Source organism: Hippoglossus hippoglossus, chromosome 10 (genome assembly GCF_009819705.1).
Source record: "Hippoglossus hippoglossus isolate fHipHip1 chromosome 10, fHipHip1.pri, whole genome shotgun sequence".
NCBI classification, from domain to species: domain Eukaryota; kingdom Metazoa; phylum Chordata; class Actinopteri; order Pleuronectiformes; family Pleuronectidae; genus Hippoglossus; species Hippoglossus hippoglossus.
The window spans coordinates 20,506,213-20,522,899 of NC_047160.1; the positions used below are offsets into that span (position 1 = coordinate 20,506,213).

The 16,687-nt window shown below is 40.4% G+C and overlaps 1 protein-coding gene across 11 annotated transcripts in view; it reads right to left on the reverse strand.

Moving 5' to 3' along the window:
- Window positions 1-16,687, reverse strand: part of atp8a1 (ATPase phospholipid transporting 8A1) — a 97,951-nt gene that overhangs the window by 47,402 nt on the left and 33,862 nt on the right. For 8 of the 11 annotated variants that reach the window (XR_004615311.1, XR_004615309.1, XR_004615310.1 and 5 more), the window contains 9 exons: window positions 15,355-15,482; window positions 14,282-14,359; window positions 14,085-14,173; window positions 11,400-11,444; window positions 7,977-8,049; window positions 3,983-4,088; window positions 2,157-2,239; window positions 710-759; window positions 292-361 (listed from right to left, as the gene is read on the reverse strand). Coding sequence is in view for 1 of the 11 variants with exons in the window: in XM_034598857.1 (XP_034454748.1) it covers window positions 292-361; window positions 710-759; window positions 2,157-2,239; window positions 3,983-4,088; window positions 7,977-8,049; window positions 11,400-11,444; window positions 14,085-14,173; window positions 14,282-14,359; window positions 15,355-15,482 (722 nt within the window). In the remaining 10 variants the exon portion in view is untranslated. The remainder of the gene's footprint in view (window positions 1-291; window positions 362-709; window positions 760-2,156; window positions 2,240-3,982; window positions 4,089-7,976; window positions 8,050-11,399; window positions 11,445-14,084; window positions 14,174-14,281; window positions 14,360-15,354; window positions 15,483-16,687) is intronic. The other 3 variants (XR_004615316.1, XR_004615314.1, XR_004615315.1) reach the window with 1 other exon arrangement.

The following is a 16,687-nucleotide window of genomic DNA, read 5'->3' on the forward strand; positions in this document are numbered from 1 at the left end:
ATCCAGCAGCGTTCTAGATACTTCTGCTACTGTGACTTGAGAGCAGTTGGGTCATTTTTAGTTGTGAGCACCTTCCTGTGAAACATAATGTTTGTATCTCCATTATTTTGTCGGAGTACACATGTGTGAAATGTGTTGTTCTTGCTTTATGCCGCTGCTCAACGCAAAGATTTCCTGACAAGAGAGCGAGAGGCAATAAGGGGTGCGGAGCGTTCGACATTTGTGTTTGTGGTGGAGATGGTGATGGTGACGAGCTGTCATGCGTTGCCATGGAGAGAGACAGACACTCACAGCTCCTTTGCAGTAAAGGCGGATCTTCCCAGATGCGGTGCGCATGATGACTGACATCCTCTTCCTCACACTGAGATAGAAAAAGGCAAAAGAAAGAGAAGAGTCAGAGAGAAAGAGCAGAGGCAAGTGAGAGAAATCACATTACAAGGTGTTACTGCCGCTACAGCAAATTATCACGTACTGTTTGAGCTAGCATATGTCTGCTGAAATTAGAAATCAAAGAGGTGGGTGACAAGATATCACACCTCCATCACAATTAATTAGTGCAAATCACAGGAGCTAAAGTCAGATGATGAAGTCTGATAGCACAGGATTATATTGAGCATGTTATAGCAAATATCTTCTGTATGCATGACAAATTACCCTACAGTCGTAAATATAACAATTACAAAAAAAGAAGCTAGCGTCTTAGACGTACCTCGTAAACTCCAGCACATGAAGCAGCTCGTATCTCTCTTCTGTTCCGAGCTAAATCCAAACAGAAAGACAAGTTAACACAGCCCAAAGGGAGAAATCTCAACCTAAGGCGTCTTCTTCTCCGACAACTTATCTTAAGTAGCACAAGACAACCCTGCTGCTCTGCTCCAATCAGCTCTGATTGCACTTTAAATGTGTTTATCAGTTGCCTGCACTGAGCTGATGGAGGGAGAGTAACAAGGTAAAATTCAATTAACTTTCTTGATTGTGGCGAGCGCTAGGTACAAGACAGAGTGATTAAATAGACGCTGAGAGCTTTAGAGGGCCTAATAAAGGTTAAGAAAATGGCCAAACGTCTTGGAGACAAGATGGTCTCAGCAGTGGAAAATTTTGTTAATGCCTCTGGCCTTTCAGCCTCGTGCCTCTTTGAGAGCAATTATCAGGCTAGCCAATTAAAGGAACAATCTGGAGAGGACGCACGCTGCATCAGCACAGGATATAATCGCAGCCAAGGTGCCATTTGTTATTTCCCATTAGCGCGACCCACGTGAATACAGAAGGCTGAGTTCTCTTTGGTATTATGCTTATTAGTTTCAGGTCAAGGTCTGTTTTGGAATATCTGAGCAAAACAACAACGATTACAGCCTTGAGATATTCTACAGATCGCGTATTCTACTATGGCTTCATGGACAAGAATAAATAGAATGTGCAGTGAGGTTAAAGAGTTACTTAAAATTAACTTCAAGCTGAGAGTTTGATGAGAAAATCCTTTAAATGTCACGTCTGGGCAGTAAATAAGTACATGTGAACACCAGCTTGTTAGCTTAGCTTAGCATAAAAACGTAACAGCTAGCATCACAGCACCTCAAAACCTCTTATATCTTGTTTTTTTCATCCGCATAAAAATGTAGGTGTCAACACAATTTAATATTTTACAGGCAATTCTGAGCGGGGCTATTTCTTGCTCAGGTGCAGTTACTCTGTTGGTTGTCTGGCAAATTGCTCTTCATCAAGATATTTGTTTTTTGGGAGGCTGTGAGGGAAATGTCGGAGGGTGAAGTTTGATGGATGATGTCTTAAGCAGAAGTATTTATTCTCAGGTGTGGTGTACTGAAAGTTAACAGTTGTTTTACCATCACCAAATCTGAGCGGTTCTTGCAAAACAGAGAATTATAATCTCACCTAGATAAGCCATGACTTTGGACAATGTTTCTCCTCAACACACAGTCACATTGTCTTTTATGTCCCTAGCTTCTTGTTTAATTCATCAATGAGAGAAATATCCTTGTTGTTAATCTCCTGATCAATCAGCGTGTGAGCACACAGGCTTTTTTTTCTTGTTTAAGGTCATGCTACACGATCAAGGTGCTAGCATTAAGATTAAGTGAATCCATCCATCAGCGCAATAGCTTCAACGCCTTTGATAAAACCTGTGTCGTCCAACTCACCATTTCCGCGATGACGGTGTCTGGGGTTCGACCAGAAAACACAAAGCCGAGGGTCTGCGCCGCTTTCACCAGAGCACTTTCATCTAGAAAGGGAGCAGTAACCCACAATGTCACAGATACCAATAACACATCGACACCAGTACTAACACACATACTGAACCTGACATTCATGGTTAAACCCACAGTCATATTTGTTACGTGACACTGTTTCATGTCGACACATTTCCACAATGAGGGCAGAGAAGTGAAAGCTGTGGACCAGGTAACTTATGCTACAGCTCGCATGAGGCTGCTGCAGGGCGAGAAAAAAGCTCTCCGCTTGTTTTTTACAGTTCACTTGCCGAGCTTTCTCTCTGCAGCAATTTCCCCGCTCTGCTTCAAACCCCAAAGCTCCATGAGGCCATGATTGTTTTACGCAATCAGGCAAAAAAAGGAAGGAATTTCACTTTTTAAAAGCAATAAAAGTGAGTTGTAGAAATGAGTGACCTTGTTTATCAATCGATACGTGTTAAAGGCGTTCCTTTTTTAATCAATGCAAAATAAATCAGTCTATTTGATGACAGACAATTTGGCAATAATAGTCATTTGAAATATTTCCCAATAGAGCTACTTCTTCTTATTCATTTGGACCATGGATCGAGCATTGTGACTTTTCCTTCAAACTCAGGAAACAACTACATATGCAGTGTCTGAATGGTGAAGTCTCCTCAGTTAATTTCACTTCCTCTAACATGCTTTCGGGCGTTTTCTTGACTGGCGAGAGATTCAGTCTATCACATTCAGCTGTGGATGTGATAGACTGAGAGATCACAGTGAGCATCCCAGAATCAAAGTGACACACAGCATGAAATTTGTATACAGGATATTTCATTCTTTTATTTGATTACCGGCTCTCATGCACTGATGATTACATAAATGCCTTTGTGAAATACTGGTGCCTGCAGGCTGTGGCGGTGTGTTCCATTCACTGAGGCACAGATGTCACCAGATGGAAAATTAAACGTCTCAACAAAGGGAAATATCAAGGACACACGGCATCACTGATGCAAAGCACCCGGACCAAGGTCTACCCAGAGCTGCAGAGAGGCAGCGACTGTAGTCCAACACCCACAGTTTCAGACCTGCAGCTCTTGTGCGACTCGTGCCTCCTTTCAGAGAGAACAGTAACAGGTGCTGCTGCTTGGACTGCAGTTGATGTCCGTTTGTGGGTGGGTTTCAGGTTTTAAAATTTCACATTGTAACTCTGCAAAATTTAAGGACTTTCTTCCTTTGAGCATTATTTCTTCCTATTATCAGGATGAACTGTGTCCTGGCAGATAAGCAAACAGCGAGGATCTTGATTTGATTATCTTTCTGTCAAGGATCTCTACGCCTACGACAGAGAGTTTACTGTGTACAGCTTGTACTACATGTAGTGTCAGGTTTGAGACAGAACAAACACTGATCAGCTATAATGTTATTCAATAACATATTTAAAAAAACTGGTATTAATGATGTCCCGTTTTAAAAAAGCGTTTTCTGAAGCATCAGTAATGCGAGTTTTAATTGTTTCTGATGGCTTCATAGCCTCCAGATATGAAGCAATTTTGTGCATTATGAGCCAGAGTGTGCACATGATTTTCTTTGATACCAAATACATCTCCAGTTCTAGATGGCTCAAACTACACTACAGTGTGAATTAGGGACCAACACTTTCATTGATGTGCTTTGAATATAAAAGTTCAAATCTGATTAGCTGCAACTTTCCACAATATCTAGTCTCACTAATCAACACTTTTAAATTTAGGATGTTGACGGGCACACGTGTTCATGTAGGTGTGATGTACCTGGAGACGCAGCCTGGTAGGTGATATTTCCATCCGTGCGCTCGGGGACTGCAGTGTGACAGATGGCCATCATGGTCATGAACTCCATGATGACAGAAGCTGTAGGCTACAGGAAGAGGAAAGGGCACTTTGACTTTTAATGTTCTTTAATAAAACATAACAAAGCACAAACAAAACAACCGGTGGGGGCCTAAAGTTACTGCAGAAAGGACATTTAAAAGGACATTGGATCAGCCTGCAGGAATCATTAAATCTGTGCTGATAAACTGCATTTATGTGACACACACAAACAGAACAGAAAACATCTATTCATGAATGTTCACGGACTTATTTCAGATCAGGTCACAAGGTTTTCTCCTAAAGTCAAACATTTTGTAAATTGAATTCATAATTTATCAAACTAATTTTTTCGAATAATGTAAATCATGTGGGAACAAACAACCTTGAACAGAAATTCAAATCATCCAGGGCAACAAGTTGGCGATGAATAAAACATTAAAAATGATTTGGAGATAATGTTTGTACCACAAACATTTAACATTTCCTCTCTATTTGAAAATAATTCTCAAACTTATAGTTTTTTTCCAACCCTTAACAAATTTTCTACGAAACTCGGCTCCAACTACAACTGAACTCGGTTTCTGGATCACAAGTGGCTTCAGTATGAAACCGTCAGATTCAGCCAGACTAACGGATGCTGGTAACGAGCCAGTAGGATCCAACAGAACTCGCCAGCTGCTGAAACATTTACTCGTGTGTGTTCATACAAAACAAACTGGGGAAAAAAAGCTTTAACCTACATACTGAGGGCATTCTACGGTAATGAGGGGAAACGTATGACTAACTAGCCACGGGGTTCACTCGGACAGGCATCTGCTGAGGCTCCTGTCTGAGACTGCAGGACCACCAGCTCCAATCTGCAGCTGAGGCCCGAGATCAGCAGCCTGCAGGGCTACGACAGGCCGGAATCACACAGTACAGCAGCAGTGTGGATTGTAGACTGGATTGCCAACAATAAGATCAATGGCAGACGAACTCGCATCACTAACAGCAACATTAGAAGCAACCGATAATAAATACAGCTGCTTTGGAAAGATTCTCAAGTAACAGAGAGAATATACAGATTTAACTGTAACTAATGCAACATGGTATGATGAATTAATTTCCGACTGCTGAGTTCTCAAAAAAACACAAAACAAAACCTGTACACACACACACACACACACACACAGTGTTATTAGATTTGCTCTTCCAGTCGGCCATGGCTGCTCTGATGAGAGATCTCTAACAGGAAACAAAGGAGCTCGGAGAGAGGGCGAATCAAAGAGCGTCTCTTAAATCAAAGTACACAGAGTCTCTTACAGTCCAGGTGGCTGAGACAGCCCCCTCTGCCTCCGAGCAGCATGCTAATCTGGCTGGGCTTGACAGGTATCCTCTGAAGGACGTGTGTGTGTGTGTGTGTGTGTGTGTGTGTGTGTGTGTGTGTGTGTGTGTGTGTGTGTGTCATATTTAGAGAGATTTAGAGGCCTCTGCTCATTGGCTGGGAATCTAATGGCGGTGAAGTTTTTTAGATGGTAATGATTCTGAAAATTTCTTCAAAATTCATTTTTATAATTTTTAATTCATCTCTTCTGCATAGATATACTTCTGTAAAATAAATGTTTTCATATCTTCAAACATAAATGCATAACATACCGATACTGAAGGTTTCATTTTGGCAAATTTGTATTAATCGGTCTGGCTCTATAAATTAATACGATTTAAAAGGTGCTAATAGACAAGGCAAGGACATGTTTGTAATAAAGCAGCTCTCATACACACAGGTAGGTTCAAGGTGCTAATAGGATGTTTTCTACCTTTGAACAAAACCAAATAAGTTGCATCCCCTGATTCCTGTTTGCCAAGTCAGACAAACGTGTGTGTGATCCCTGGTGGTGGTAACCTCAGCAGATTGCAGGCCATGTTACGAGCTTTGCTCTGATGGCACAATTAGATGTGACAGCTAATGCCGTGCTGCTAGCTATCACCCCCACTGACTCCTGGGTAATCAGTGTCACGGCAACAGTGACAGACGTTCATCACTTCAGACGTGGCCAGTGTGGTAAAAGTTGAGGGGTCAAGAGAAAATAAAGCAGAGAGCCCGGGCGAGTGAGCGAGCGGGCGAGCAAACAAACACCCACAGAGGCTGAGGCTCTGAGGGCGGAGAACATGTCCAGTGACTCAAGAGAACACGAAAAGCACCGCAGGGGATGTTTATTTTTGTCAGTGCTGTTAATTCCCCTCTCCTGTGGTCGGCCATCCCCTCAATATTGTATCAACACTACTCCGACCTACACGCAGCCTGTAGCCACGCAAAACTGCTGTCGATGACAAGGATTAGTAACATTCAAGTCAGAAACGCTCTGACGGCCATGAGGACAACGTGTTTGAACTGTGAGAAAACAAGTGTTAAATAAAATGAATCACTTCGTTTAGCGTCTATAGTAGAAGCATTGATGGTTATTAATAAGGTTCCAAATGAAATGGGTGGAGTTTATATACCTTTGCTCTTGTAGATTTAAAAGAATGGACGAGAACCCTCGAGCCCATTAATCAACATGTTATATTTTGTCTCTTCTATCCATATAAAAACTGAAGGGTAAAATAGAGCCTGTTATGAGCCTTTCACAGACATATTGGTATCTATGTTTCAATTTGATAATATGATCTGATATGAAAACTTATATTTTACAGTATGAACAATGCAAAAAAGATCATTTTTGTTTTACATTTATATGTTTACATTCATGTGATAAGTATTTGTTATTTCCTTAATCCAAGTTGTATATATTTGGTTGTATTTGTGTTTTTTTTATAGATATCTATAATAAAGTGTATGGTTAAACTGTAAACTATCAAACCTCAATTACATTTCTTGGTCATAAGAGTAATAACAACATCTTAGGAATCACTGCAAAATTATTACCAGTTTGTATCTGACAGTATCTGTATTGAAAAATGTTTAATTCCTATATTTATAACCCTCTTCTTATAGAGGGAAGAAGGTGAGTGTATGAATCAGAGAAGTGACAGAACAAAGACATCCACCATCAGCAGAGCATTAGTGCGACTACAGCCCGATGGATTCATCATGAGCAGAATCCCCACCAGAGCCGTAGAGAGACTGTGGTTTCTAAACAGCAGTTGGCCATGAACAATAATTAGCGGTGGGCGCGGGGCTATCAACATGATGCTAAAGAAGATCCCAGACAAACTTAATGTGTGGAGAGACTGGGCTGTCACAATAAAGCAAACATCACAGTGGGATTACTGCTTTCCCATGGGCGGTGCGACTGCTGGTAATTAGATGTGACATTCTGCCTCCCCCACGCTGATCCGCAGCTGAGGTACTCAACCAGCCAATCAATCACCCACTTTATTAATACAGGTGACCCATAATGCTCCCGCTGACATCTTGTGACTGATGCCAAATGCATGCGCCGAGTTCCAATGTGGACACAGAGGCACTATTTTTAATTACTTTATATTTTCGTCAGTTTTCATTTTCACAAGTTCAGACTAATGTAATTACTGTACAGCAGCAAACTTCTCCATAGTGGATAAGCAAATACGAAGGTGTTTATCTAGTCAGAAGAGACTAATTGGGTATTTGTTTGCCTGCCTGTGTTTACATGTGAAGAAACACTAATCCACCTGCTCAGCATGATGATATATTAATCAAACTAATATTAAAGTGGCTGTGGCTTAGGCAGAATAGTGGGTCGTCCACAATCAGAATGTCGGTGGATCGATCCTCAGCTCCTCAGGTTCACATGCCATGAAAAGTAACATCTTTTTCACTATTTTCAAAAACATAACATACAAACCAACACACGATTACACCACATTACTGAGATCCAGTAAAAATGGCAATATGCAACCACACACATTGAGCTTGTCCCTAAACAGCAGCCGTCACTGCAGGCGAGCGGCGGGGAACCCTGACATTACTTACGTGATTACTTTGGAGGTTTTCCAGTAGACTCGAGTCATTAAATCCAGCCTCCTCTGACGACTGTGTGCTGTGACTGGAAAGAGGAGACAAAGGAGTCAAAATAAGGGGTCGTTAGCATCACTGACGGCGCTGACAGCCGACTAGAACGTGTTGTCGTGACTGTAGATTCGACAAATAATTTGCATCGTAATCAGAGAACATTCTGACAGGCCTTTAAATAAAAGTACAACTGTGTAGCAGCATCTGACAGATTTTCCAAATACAAAATAAAGCAGATTAAAAGTATCTCTCAAGCCAAAACAGCAAAATAAAACCTCTTGAAGTCTGTATAGAAAACGTTATGTCTTATAATGAAATGTGTGTTACTCTGCAGTCTAGCAGAGGATTGAATGTGGGTTCTAATGACACACAGCATTCCAGCAAAAACCTAAAGATAAAATCATAGACTTACAATTTGACTGATTTAACCAAATTAACAAAATGCAAAAATGATGATGTATTCAAAGTCACCAAAGCATGATAGTTATTTTACTATCGCACTGTACATGACATAAAGTTGGAACATTAGAGAAGCTGGAAGTAAATTATATAAAAAAAAGAGTACATTTTTCATTTAATTATCTTTTCAACAAACTGATAAAATAATTGCAGATCCATTTCAGCTCCTGATGAATTTACTTTGCAGTGAGACTGAAGAGAAGGTATTTACAGAGCCATGCTGTGTGCCAATAGTATTGATGTTTGTTGAGAAAAGTATCAACCGCAATGCAGATGGAGTGAAAAGGCAGGCCCCCCCCCCCTTGATGTGATGTTCAATGTGGACATTATTTCACTGAGCACAAAAGAACCCACTCATTCAATTTCTCCTTTGCACGTCATATTCACCTCTGTCATTTCCATAAATAATAAATTATGTTGCCCTTTGCGTTAGAAATCAAACAATGCAAGAGAAAATGCTTACAGGGACAAAACAGACCATATAACTCAAAGAACACCCTTAATACATTACAGGAAACACAATTAGTCTCTCACACTTGCAGCAGAAATTACATTTGTTATTGGCAAGATGCAAAAGAAAACACGCATTCAACTATCATCTGCAACAGAACGTCATGCTGAACTGTAAAAAAAAGAAGGATATTAGATTGAAGAGAGGAGCTTTTAATTGATAAAAGATAAGGATGTGATTTTATCTCCGACAGTGGATTAGGCCAGTGTTTTTTTTAATGTAGCCACCAGCTGCTCACTGGCTCCCAAGCAGCGGAGATCGATTCATGATTCTGTGATAAATAGAGTCCTATAGATCAGGTAGACAGCAGCTTTGTCAGTGGCACCAGGGCTTGATAGAAATGTTACCGAGGACGCCATTAGCAGGCATTAAGTCTTTCTAATCCCACAGGATACGCTGTTCGGAAGCCCGAGAGCCGAGCAGCCAGCCGGCCAGTAATACCTCCATCTACTGCGCGGCAAATAGAGGTTTGGGAGGAAAGGAAATATAGGGAAAAAGACAGCGGTGCAATTAAAACCAAGGGCTGGAATCGATATTGTGTTCCACGGCATACACTGGAGGTGCGAGGAATTTATCACACTCAGAGGCTCTATTAAAATATGTCAGGGGAGGATCGGAAAACAAAGTCTGCATTTCTAAATGCTCCACGAGCCTAAACACTAAGGAGGACAGATAGCTTTGTTTTCCATCATAGACGGTAGAATAAATCTATAGAGGAGTTTGTTTTCTATGCAACCTGTATGACCACACACTGTTTCTACAGATCTAAGCTATTCTTCTGTTTCCAGTCTTCATTTGTCAAATGTGCAAATTCTGCAGCAAAGATGAAAATGCTAAGAAGATCTATAGAGTCATTATTACACGTAGTAATCCCAATACAGCAAAGAGCCAGAATCTCTTCTCTCTTGCAGTGGTGGATTTCTGAGGCACGAGGCCGGGAGTGGAGGACGGACAGTAATTGATTATCTGCCAGCACACACAGGTCCCGTCACTATGGGAACAAGGGTGCTGGCTGTTCACAGTCAATAACCGGGGACCGCTTCCAGATCAAACGTATGACACACCATGTTGCTCGGTTAGGAGGAGGAAGAAACACATTTACAACTGACCTGTGTCAAGATGAGGAAAGGTTTTCTCAGTTTTGACCCTGGACTGAGATAAGCTTTGATTTACATTGACCTCTATTTACAGGTTCTTCTCATGGTTTCCACATTTTAACTCTAATAACTCTACATCTTTTCCTTGGTATTCACAGATCTATGAATGTACAAAGTAGCTCCATCCATATCTCCACCTATCCCTCCGACACAACACATCAAACAAACCTCTGCTTGCTTTCTATTTTGTTAGCTACTGTATGCTACACAGTGGAAAGAGGTAATATAGGAGTAATTCAGGTAGATGTGCTCAAACCAGAAACTGACTCTATATATATATATAACATTACCAAACAGCTAATACTGTGTTGCTAATGTAGATCAACCTTGGTCCTGATGAAAAGCTCTAGTTTAGCAACCTTAGCTAATTTAGCTTGCAAATAAACCCTGATTGTCTGAATTATTTTTTGAAATACTGCAGTTCCGAGGTAGAAATATTCCACTTGCTCGTGGTATTTTTTGTATCATATATACAACAAAAAAAACATGTAGACATTTTTAACCTAGTTTACATTGAAAGGAGTTTTTAAAAGAAAATAAAAGAATAAGACTGATTTGTTTTTTTGGCTTTCTATCGATCATCAAACGACGCAACAGACTTTTCATTTGCTCCTGGATCTTTAACCTGTTTAGTGTATGAATAAAGCCTCTACCTCAGTAGAAACATGCTTTCACTGAGGCAGATCATTTCTGTTAAAGCAGCAAGGTTCAACAATTTGACACAATGGGCATTATCAAACAGGCCCCAATGCCCCATGCAAAATTGAAGAGACACGCCCATGCTGTTCCTGCGTATCTCAACACTACAGCAGATGGATCTCAGAAGTAGGACTGTGTGAGTGTGTGAGTTGCGTGCAGACAGAGAATAAGAGGGTGCATCTCCAAAGTCAGCTTGATGTTAACTGGAGAAGAAGGAGGATGTGCTGCAGAGCTTCAGCCTACACAACACACAGTGAACACTAGAACGCTCTGCCTATTATACCTGCTAAAAGTAGGAAGTTTAACAAATCAATAATAATTCTGTCACGATCCTGGAACATTTGTTTGAGACCCTTCGATTACACACGGAATCACGAGCCACAGTCACATACAACACATCCCAAGTGCACTGAACATACAAAGAAAAATCACAGCGAACATATATTGAAATATTGTGTTCAAAGTCACGATTTCCACAAGGCAAGGCAGCACTACATCACAGAAGCGGAGAGTGAAGGAAAACAACAACAACCACTATTTCACAACCGGTCATCTTACCAGTCGTCCTCCGCAAAACTACCCTCCTCTGCCTCAGGGACGTGACTGTAGGAGCGAAGGTGGAGAACAAAAAATCATCTTGTTGACAGAGTCGACCATTAACATGTGGTGGGATTGTGTGGGTGCCGGGATCTTAGTAAAGATGAGGATAGTTTATGAGGAGTATGACAACCAGGAGGGACTGTAGCTGAGGTGCAGGGGTTAGGTTGACAGCAGTGATAAGAGCTGTAATGCACTAACAAAACAATAAATACATTTGATAGTGAAAAGTAACTAAATATAATAAGAGTTATGATAAAATAAAGATATTACAATGAGGCCATTTTGCCAAAAATCTTTCAGGAGAAAATGAGAGAGCTATAACAACTGGATCCAATATAAATGCAAAGACCTACACTACACTAAACCAATCAACAATGCAAATTTGTGCTACCAAAAAATATTACATGTTTTTGTGAATTTTGTCACTCGAGGACATCTAAAAAATAACACCCAGGAGGATTCTGGGAGCTTCTCTGACCTGCACAATATCTCTTTTTGAGAGTTGGACTCCAATCCAGTGGAATTAATGAATGTCTGCACCCTTGGGGTTGGCTTTATTAATTACAGCAGCACTTAATATGTGGCGAGGAACACATGCAGGCGGCATTATCAGGGGGGCTGTGTGTGTGTGTGTGTGTGTGTGTGTGTGTGTGTGTGTGTGTGTGTGTACCAAATTACAAGTCTCTGCACACACTAAACAAAAAAAGAGTTTGTTTTTACTCAAATAATCAAGAATACCCAGATACATCTGAAGTAGAGTTACACAATTAAAAATGTGTCGTGCTGGAAAAAAGGATTTCAGTATATTTATTCCAGAAGTGATGACATGTTACTGACAGAGAATTGATAACATAATCACTAAAATATCTACCTGAAAACTACATTAATAATAGAACAGTTGACAACTGAATATAACCAGAGCAGATCTGTGGTAGGAAATGAAAAGGATGTAGCAGCCGTCAAACAGATTTCAGCTGTTGGACAGATATGATGATAAGGAATATATCATGTGTTTATATAATTAAATATACAGCACATATTTTTATAAAACTAAATTAACTGATAATTTAAAAACCATCAATTCTGTCTCTCAGCACTTCCTGTCATCCCTACATTTGGCACTCAGCCCCAAGACCACTGGTTCCTACGAATGTATTATGTAAGTCTTTTAAAAATAGGCTAAGAAAATATATAAGTTCCAAATGGAACAGCTGAACAGCTGGTTGCTCCGGCTTTTACAAGATACAAGTCCAACAGGAGTAGATGGTTCTTCTGCTGGGGAGTATTTTGAAGTTAGTCATCAGAAAACGGCAATTTTCCATTTGTGAGCAAATATGTGAAACCGCAGCTGTGATAAATTGATGACATATTTTGAAATGCAGGGTCTAATTACAACTACTTTGAAATGTCAGGATATATTCTATGATGTGAATAAATTAAATAGATTACAGTACTATTACAGTTGACCTTGTAATTGTCTGTTGAATTATAAACACAGAACAATAATATGTACTGTAAACAGCTTCTGAAACTAAACCTCCTGTTTCTTATTTTGTGAGGAGGAAAACGAAGAAGCTCTGCCTCATTAGAACTTGTATTTTTTTCCTTCTGCTATGAGACATTCATCCATATTAATAAATCAATTGCATAAGAGGGAGTCCTGGTTTCAAAGAATCAAAGGGAGACAAAAACACTGATGTCTAACTTCAATCTAAGCAGGGAGGAGAGTGTGTGACCAGAAGGCTTGACCCAAATACTGTCAAATAAAAACAGACCAAACAAATTAACATCTTAACAACAAAAATGATGCATTCGCCTTTTATCAGCAGGATTAGTTTACAAAGAAAAAATATCTCTCTGTGAAACTAACAGGTCTTCAGCAGCATGTACAGTATATATCACTACTTGAAGTGACTTTATATTTTTGACCAGGGAACAACAGTCAAATGTTTTCATACTGCAAATCACAGCACGATGAAAGCTTTGGTACAGAGAACTCTACTTTTGTCCTTCAGTCTGCACTTCATCAATCAGCTTTTAATTGAATCCTAATGGGATTAATCATGTACTGTCACACCTGCACTTGCTCTGGTTCTGCACAGATACTCTGCTCTCCCACTTGATTTGCATCCAACGAGGCTAATTATCTGTGCACTAAAATGAAACGAGAGTATTTTCACAGGAAGAAAACATTAAGGGCTGATTTATTAAAATGTGCAACAGCATCCGTTCTTATGTCAGTGGAGGTGAGGGAAATAATAAAATGTATGTGTGTCCTCAAAGATGATACCATTATTATTTTTCCAACCCATGTCAACATATTGTCAAGCTCTGGACCTTTGCTGAGGAAAAACTGAAAAGCACAGTCAACGTCTTCAACATGAAAAAACGATGGACGAAAGGCTGTGAAGGAGAGGGTAAAGTGCCTTTGCTAGCAAATGTCTGTCCGCCTTTTATTTATAGTTTATGTTGAGAGGAGCACTGAGGCAGCTGCTAATGAGAAGGCGAGGGAGGAGGGAGAAACGCCAGATGTACTATGATGCACACTCTGCATTTAATGAAGGTGATGGGGGAGGCAACGGTACAGGGGGCAAAGGGGGAGGGGCAGAGAATATTAAATATGGGGAGGGAACAGGAACTCACCCATAGGCCACGCCCGCAATGGTGCACTTCTTGAACTGCATGACATTGCAGGTCAGCGTCCCTGTCTTGTCAGAGAAGATGTACTTCACCTGTGTGTGTAGAGAAGGACAGATTAACAGTGACTTCACAGGTATACACAGTTTGATAGATAGGGGAGTAAGCAGAATGTAAAGCTGAATTCAAACCACATTGTTTACCTGGCCTAGTTCTTCATTCAGATTGGAGGTGCGAGCCATGGCAGGTGTGTTTGTGGGCTCATAGAGCATATCAGTGTCCTGAAAGCAACCACAAAAGGTTAAGTGTAACTTCACTCAATAAACAACATTTCTGGTAGCAATAACACTTCTTCATTTAGGTAAACTTCATACCAGAACAAAAAAACCAGAACAAAAAAACCAGAACAAAAATCCAAAACGGGAAAAACAAACCCTTCTCAGCTGCATCACAATTTCCCCCTCAAATAACAAACAAACCCAATAAAAAAGGCTGCAGACGCTGCGAGTAGAGGGACCAACTGAGAAATGCCCTAAATGTTGCTAAAAATTCCTCGCTAAGATTTTCATTTAAAGTTTAATGAATGAAAGGGGCTCAGAATAACTTCAGGCTAAAAAGAAAGTGTACAATTCCTCAGCTGAGATAGTCAGAGGGGTTGACCTAGTTGCAATGGATAAAAGGGAACAATATTCTGGCGGCTTCCTGATATACTTTGTCATTCAGGTTTCATGTATGTTTAGAATTCACTGATTTCAATTTAACTTTTTCTGTTCTCCTAAAAATACACTGTAAATGATGGTGACCATGTTATTGCTGCAGCAACTATTCATTCGACATCCGGACCTTAAACCAATTTCTGTCCACCTGACGGCAAAGCAACAAGCTGTAAACATAACATTGTGATGTTATAAATGTGATATAGTGAATTTCTAAAAAATCAGTGGCTTTTTAGGATAGTAAGCAAACACAGAACATTAATTAGTACAGTTCAATACTCAAACTTCTTTTTGCTTGGTTTTGGTCTCTACCAGTTCTTAAAGGAAATATCTGTCTCTTTGGCTGCTGAATGCTGCACTGTTTTCATAATGAAGATGGTAACTTTAATTTGGTGATAAGCAGGTAGCACACAGCAGGTTTTTAGAGCTTCTTTACTAAAAACAAAAAAGCTGCAAGAGTATCTACTTCATGTAAACATTAAGCTAAAATACACACACATTCAAAAGGTATGCTAGTGCATCCATCTTAAATTCAAAGTTTAGTTCAGACTTCAACTCACCCAGTTAATGAAAAAGGCCTGGATGAACTTGATGACCTCCAGTGTGACCAGGAGACTGATGGGGATCAGGTTGTTGAACAGGATGATGAAGGTGAGAAAGTTCAGGCCAAAGTTAGCCGCCCCACCATCTATCAGGGACGAGTTTTGGACAGAGGGGAGTGATACACAGGAGACTCATCAGTGATGGTTCAGCAATATCGGTTAGTTTCAATGAAAATGCCCAAAGCTACTTTCAGCCAATGATCAACATTATCCCAATGCAGAGGAATGTTTTTGGGCTAACGTTGTGCATTAGCTGGAATTAACCTTTTCTTCCAGCCAACCTCATCCTGCACTGATTAGCCGTCCAATTTAATGTCCCAAAGATTCAAAGTTGCGAACAGGGACTGAAGTATCTCAAATGTCATTAGTGTCACAGCAGCAGCCTTGGCATCCAGCATGATCCAGGCAATGAATTCCACAAAGCACTATGCAAAATGATGCTGGTCCCCAAAAAGCCCCAAACAATTGGTAATGATCAACATGTAACCCCACTGACACCAAACATGAAAACAGGAGGGATGTGATTTACCTTTCCTCAGCTTGCAGGAGGTGCAAATGCTACTTTCCTCAACCCAAGCCTTGAGCTTAGCATTGCAGTTGAAATGGAGAGCCCTACCCCATGACAGAACGATTTGCAAAACAAAAAAACTGGATGGCATAAAGAAAGTGGCAGAATGGAAGCTACTTCTACAACAACACATAGAGGAGGGAACACCTTTTTTTTTTTTTTCAGATGTGGGGAGGAAGACAAACGTACTGGATGCTCTCAAGACAAAGGAGGGAGAGTCAGTCCAAGGCACATTCTCAACCAACAAGTAGTGGAAAAGAGTGGGTGGATTATGCCAGCAGATCAGTTTGGGTGTTAATGATGATCACTACATCACCTTATTTCACTCATTTCTAGAGGACGGCTTGTTATGTGGCGTTATGCGAGAATTATTGTCAGATGAGAGGGTGAAACTATGCTGGATCAAGTGAGTCATAAAAAAAAAAAGGAATCTCAAATCAGAGGAAACCAGGACATGCACAAGTCACACAAGTACAGATGTACACCTGTTATCTTATGTGTGTGTCACTGCAATGTAACAGCAAGAGTCCATAGAACTATCAAGCAAATTAATAACAGTTTATCAAGTTGTTGCAGGACATGGACTGTTCTTATGATTAAATAAGTGAACAGCACGGAGGCCAAATCGAGCTTAAAGCAGAAGTGGAAAGAGAAATTCAGCATGCTGCCAGTATAGTTTATAGTCAGCATAAATTCAATGATATGCAGATAACTGCACAACTA